At 34.0% G+C, this 6000-nt stretch overlaps 1 protein-coding gene across 2 annotated transcripts in view; it reads left to right on the forward strand.

Annotated features, from left to right (window-relative positions):
* The window catches only part of adgrd2 (adhesion G protein-coupled receptor D2), a 32678-nt gene that overhangs the window by 22105 nt on the left and 4573 nt on the right, over positions 1-6000 (forward strand). Inside the window, exons 21-25 of one of the 2 annotated variants that reach the window (XM_084388795.1) lie at positions 3046-3087; positions 3173-3226; positions 3310-3451; positions 3543-3601; positions 5495-5531. In XM_084388795.1, coding sequence (XP_084244921.1) covers positions 3046-3087; positions 3173-3226; positions 3310-3451; positions 3543-3601; positions 5495-5531 — 334 coding nt within the window. The remainder of the gene's footprint in view (positions 1-3045; positions 3088-3172; positions 3227-3309; positions 3452-3542; positions 3602-5494; positions 5532-6000) is intronic. The other variant, XM_084388796.1, reaches the window with a different exon arrangement.

The raw sequence follows: 6000 nt of genomic DNA on the forward strand, positions 1-6000 counted from the left end.
CATTCATTTGGGCTGAGAAATGACCAACCGAAAATGTTTTTTTTTAAACCATTATTGTGTAAATGGGAAAAGCATTGAATAGACGTCACAAAAAGTAGATTTAGAAAGAATTTTTTTGGTTTGACAGAATTTATTACACAAACTTTTAAAGTCCACCTGTTAGTCAATAATTTTCTATCACCAAAATGACATATTTAAACGTTTTGAAAATTTTTCTTCATGCCTTAAAATATCTTGAATGTAACTTGACACCCTTGCCTTATTTAGTAAACGCGGTTCTATGAATATGCAAATGAGCCCCGCCTCCACTCACTCACAGCAACTCAGAGATCCACTCGTTTGTGAAAATCCAGTTTTTAATGTTGTTTATATGTCTATGTGGTGTTTTTAATATGCTTTAAGACAAACCATGTGTAAATTCATAAGTCGACACCATTGCTGAGTATTTCCTCCTTAAAACTGCAGTGAACCAAAGACAGTCTCAAAAACACGCTTTGAAATCGCTGGTGTTTCTGACGTCACAAACTACCTTGTAACCAATCAGATCAACGTGTGATCGTCAACCAGTGGATCTCTGAGCTGAGTGAGTGAGTGGAGGCGGGGCTCATTTGCATAATCATAAAACCACGTATACTAAATGAGGAAAGGGTGTCGAGTTACAATCAAGATATTTTAAGTCTTTTTTCAAGGAAACATTTTTTCAATATGTCAATTTGGTGATCAAAGATGAGTTTTAAGTGATGAAGCTGTTGACTACAGGGGGACTTTAATAAAAACTGTTCTGTGTTATTTCATGTTAACTAATGTTAGCAAATGGGACCTTATTGTAAAGTGTTGCCAATAATTGTTAATGATTTTTGCCATAATCAAGTAGCTTAACTCATGCATGTTATTAAAGACAGAGAGAGAGAGAGAGAGAGAGAGAGAGAGTTCAGATGTGTTTGCCTTCCTCTTAATCAGGCTCAAATCCGTCAACACATTTGAAATGAACTTCCTCTCTTTCAGCTTCATGTAGCTTTCTTGCTCTTTCTGTCTCTTTCTTCCTCCCATGTCTATAATGAACGAGGGCTGAATTCCCTCCCAGAGCTTGTTAATGTAGATTTACTGTGTGCGTCTGGGAAAAAGATAAAAGCAGCAGAAGAGCGATAGAGAGAACGGGGGAGACGCACAGAGAGGACGAGACACATGGGCAGGAAACTCTTCTGATATAATTAGCCGTGCAGATCTATCATGAGTGTTTATGTAGCAGACGTCTGTGAGAACAGCAAGAACAAAGATCGAGGAAGTGCATGGAAAGATCCTGCTATCTGAGATATATATATATACAGTATATATACAGTATATGCAAATATTTCATAAATATATACATGCAAATGTGTGTATTTATATATACAAAATAATTATACACAGTACACAGACATGTATTAAGTAACAAACTTTTATTTTGGATGCGATTATTCGTTGGCCAGTATATATGGCTGATTCTATGCTAACAGCTACTAAGATTAGACCGTGGAGGATGAAGTAAACAACACTTGTGTAAAAGTATGGATGCTCTGATAAAATATGACTTAAGTCAAATATTTGTATGTACTTGAGCATTGAAAGTAAAAAGTACTGATCGATGAATGTTTAACTATTTAGCAAATTTGGTAACACTTCATAATAACTGCATGCTATGAATCATTAGTTAAGCATTAGTAAATAGTTAATTCATCATTTATAAAGCATTGTCCCAACATTAATATGATTAATTTCCTTTTTTTGTTTAGAAGATAACTGAGCCTTTAAATGTCCTTTGTAAAAGCTTTACGAGGCATAAATAGTGCTTACTTTTGACAGCTACTAAATGTTTTATAACTTCCTGAATTAATTGTTAATAAAGCATTTATTAACTATTACTCTGTTTAAATAATAAGATGTATAAATGTACATTTAAGTAGTTTAATTTACTTAGACTTACTAAATGATCTTATGAACCACTGACATCTCCTAAATAACTGGTTAATACTTTATTTTAGAAATGATAAATTGATCATTAATAGCGTATAAACATACATTAGAGATATGCTTATACATCAAGAGTAAAGCATTTATTGCTGTATTTATAAACTGCTTACTAATGTCTATTAATGCTGCTTTATACATTTACAATGTTTTATAAATGATGAATTAACTATTTACTAATGCTTAACTATTGATTCATAGCATGCAGTTATTATGACGTGTAGTGCTCAAAATAATGTACTAGACACACAGAGCTTATATAGGTTACAGCTCTGACATCACTATGAATTATGAACGGTCAAGTAGCAAATAGTAGTCAATAAGCAAGATTATGCAGACACTTGATGTGTATTGATCAGCAAGTAAGAAAGTATTTTGCTCATACCAAAACTTGTCATACACTGAGAAATACTAGTGATAATTCAAGCACAAACAAGTGAAAATAACAAAATGTACCATATAGTATATGAAAAATGAGAAAAAACAAAATGTGTGTATATGTGTAACTGAAAAATACAGTATAAATATATAATAGAAAAACAGACGTCACTTCACGACAGATTTTGATTTGATTTTCAGACACATTTTGCTATTATATTGGATCAGAAAACAAAGTAATTTATAGTAAAATTAATATATAAATCATTTCAAACACTTTGTTTTCTCTTGCTTAATCCTAAAGTAATTGACTGAATCTCACAAAACCCTGTTATAACATCCATGTCATATTATACCCCAAAATCGAAAGGAAAAATTAATTATTTTGCATATAGCACTTAGATTTCACAGTATTATAGGTTGCATTAAGATATTTTGCATTATGACATTATTTTCATTATAGTTGAACACATTTACACCTCCCTTTTTATTTTTTATTTTTTTTGAAATGGTGAAAGTTAAGGATATCCACTGTTAAATTGAATAGTTCAATAAATGCATGACGTTTCTAGCCATGTTTAATAGCTCAATTGTGATCTCAATAATTCTGTTTATGATTTTTGCCGTAATCGAGCAGCGTTAACTCTCTCCATATTGCAGGGCCTGTACATATTTCTGGTGTATGCGGTTTACAACAGTGAGGTATGGCTTCTGTATGAACATCTCTCACGTTTCAGTAGTGTGATTGCAGTATAATACTGTATCTGAATGTTTTATGATGACGCAGGTGCGGAACGCGATAAGAAGAATTCAGGACAAGCGAAAAGCCTTGTCGTTTACAGTAAGACTGATTATTTTTGCTGATTTACGGATGAGCCGTTTCTCGGTTATCGAACTCACTTTTGATGTCATTTCCTCTTGCAGAACTGCTCTCAGCCAATCGGGTTCTTGCCCTCGCAGAAGTCTCCCAGTGCATCATGGGTACACAGTCTGCCGACTCTTTCCAGCCCTGAGAGCAGCGAGAGCTCGACTCCCATGAGCGCCAACCCGCTCATCTTCAGGAACGGTGTGTGTGAGAGTGCTTTACTGTCACTTTTAGTCGTGAAATTCTTTACAAAGCCTGCTTACCTGCATATAACATCTGTCATTTCCTCTAGAACGTTTTAAAGAGGACAACATTGGGAATTTCACATTAAAACCAGCCCACAAAAGTCAGGTAAGCTGCACAAACCACACGTAATATTCAAGCAGTAATGACTTTTGGTTTTTCATTGATATTTCACTTTAACCGTGTCAGTGATGAACATCACCAAACAGTGATTGGCTTGTCACCACACCAAATTGTTAAAAAATTTACATAAACTCACAGATTTCAAAATTCTCATTATCACCAGATATCGAATTAATAACTTGAATTAATCAACAAATTACTGTATCAACGCTCACCCGTATACATACAGTACACTCACGTTAAGTGCTAGAGTATAGAGACCATTTTCAACAGCTTTATTGTTATAATGTCAAAAAATATAATCTATATTATCGCCCAGCTGTATATTAAAAGTGCTTTACCTGCATACTCTACATACACACTCATGTAAAGCAACACATGTGACATAGCAAACCTCGGCTGCGTGATTGTTTATATCGTCACAAGAAATTCAACTTTAATAGTGCACAGCTCTGTATATAAAATGATATTTTGTACATATGTACATACAAAATGTAACTATATTATCGCTTAGCTCTTTATATAAAGTTTATATGAAGTTAGTATATAAGTATTACATGTATAAGTATACAGTATACTAATGCAGGGCGATATATACACTGGCGGTCAAAAGTTTGAAATAAGTATGATTTTTTTTTTATGTTTTTGAAAGAGTCTCTTCTGCTCAAAGCTGCATTTATTTGATCCAAAATACAGAAAAACAGTGAAATATTATAACAATGTAAATCAGCTGTTTTTTATGTGAATATATGTTCAAATGTGATTTATTCCTGTGATCAAAGCTGAATTTTCAGCATCATTACTCCAGTCTTCAGTGTCACATGATCCTTCAGAAATCACTCTAATATGATGATTTGATGATCAAGAAACATTTATGATTATTATCAGTGTTAAAAACAGTTGTGCCGCTTCATATTTTTGTGGAAACTGAGATACACTGCCATTTTAATACTTTTATTCAGCAAAGACGCATTAAATTGATCAAAAGTGACAGTAAAGATATTTATAATATTGCAAAAGATTCTATTTCAAATAAATGCTGTTGTTTTGAACTTTCTATTCATCGAAGAATCCAGAAAGATAAAACGTATCTCAGTTTTCACAAAAATACAAAGCAGCAAAAATTGTTTTCAACATTGATAATAATAAGAACCATTATTATTAATTGAACACCAATGATAATTGATAATAACTGAGCATCAAATCATCATATTAGAGTGATTTGTGAAGGATCATGTGACACTGAAGACTGGAGTAATGATGCTGAACATTCAGCTTTGATCACAGGAATATATTACACTTTACTGTATATTCACATAGAAAACAGTTATTTTAAATATTAGTAATATTTCACTGTTTTTACTGTATTTCTGATCAAATAAATGCAGCTTTGAGCAGAAGAGACTCTTCAGAAACTGCTTGAATGCTTGTTGCAAAATGCATCGTCCATCTGTAATCTCTAAACGCAACTGTAAGGCATGATATTATGATATGATAAACATTACATTATGATTTTTTGTGAAGCGATGTCTACAGTAAAAAGAGCTGTACAAATAAACTGCATTTCAATTCAGTTCACATTTATTTGAATGGCGCTTTTCACAATACACACATCGTCTCAAAGCAGCTTTACTGAAACTGCATGAGTCCACATTACAGTTTAGAGTGATCTGTTATCAGAGGAAACTGTCCAAGTTATGCATTTCAGAAATGTACATGTACAAAATCACAGTTAGCTAAAAATGTCTTCATTTCAACAATGTAATAATTTAAGGCAGAAACAATGAGCTCATTGAAGTCATGAATACTTGTATGTTAACAAATGATTATTACATTTAGACTTGACTTAATAAATCCCAGCGGGCCGTTTTGTTTCAGGAGGTTCAGCTGACGGCCTTCAAGCCTTCAGGTAAAGGTGTGTCTGTGTGTGTGTGTGTGTGTGTAATGTGTGCCCTTGTTTATATTACATTGTGGGGACCAAATGTCCCCATAAGAATAGTAAAACCTGAGATCACCTACATTGTGGGAACCAGCCAGCGGTCCCCACTTTTCAAAAGGCTTATAAATCACACAGGACGAGTTGTTTTGAGAAAGTAAAAATGCAGAATGTTTCCTGTGATGGGTAGGTTTAGGGGTAGGGTTAGTGTAAGGGGACAGAATATACAGTTTGTACGGTATAAAAACCATTACGTCTATGGAGAGTCCCCACAAAGATAGTGAACCAGACGTGTGTGTGTGTGTGTGTGTGTGTGTGTGTGTGTGTGTGTGTGTGTGTGTGTGTGTGTTTGTGTGTGATGGGTAGGTTTAGTGGTCGGGTAGTGTGTGTGTGTGTGTGTGTGTGTGTGTGTGTGTGTGTGATAGGTAGGGTTAGGGGTCGGGTTAGT

The sequence above is a fragment of the Rutilus rutilus genome (genome assembly GCF_951802725.1).
Source record: "Rutilus rutilus genome assembly, chromosome: 19".
In the NCBI taxonomy this organism is placed as follows: Eukaryota; Metazoa; Chordata; class Actinopteri; order Cypriniformes; family Leuciscidae; genus Rutilus; species Rutilus rutilus.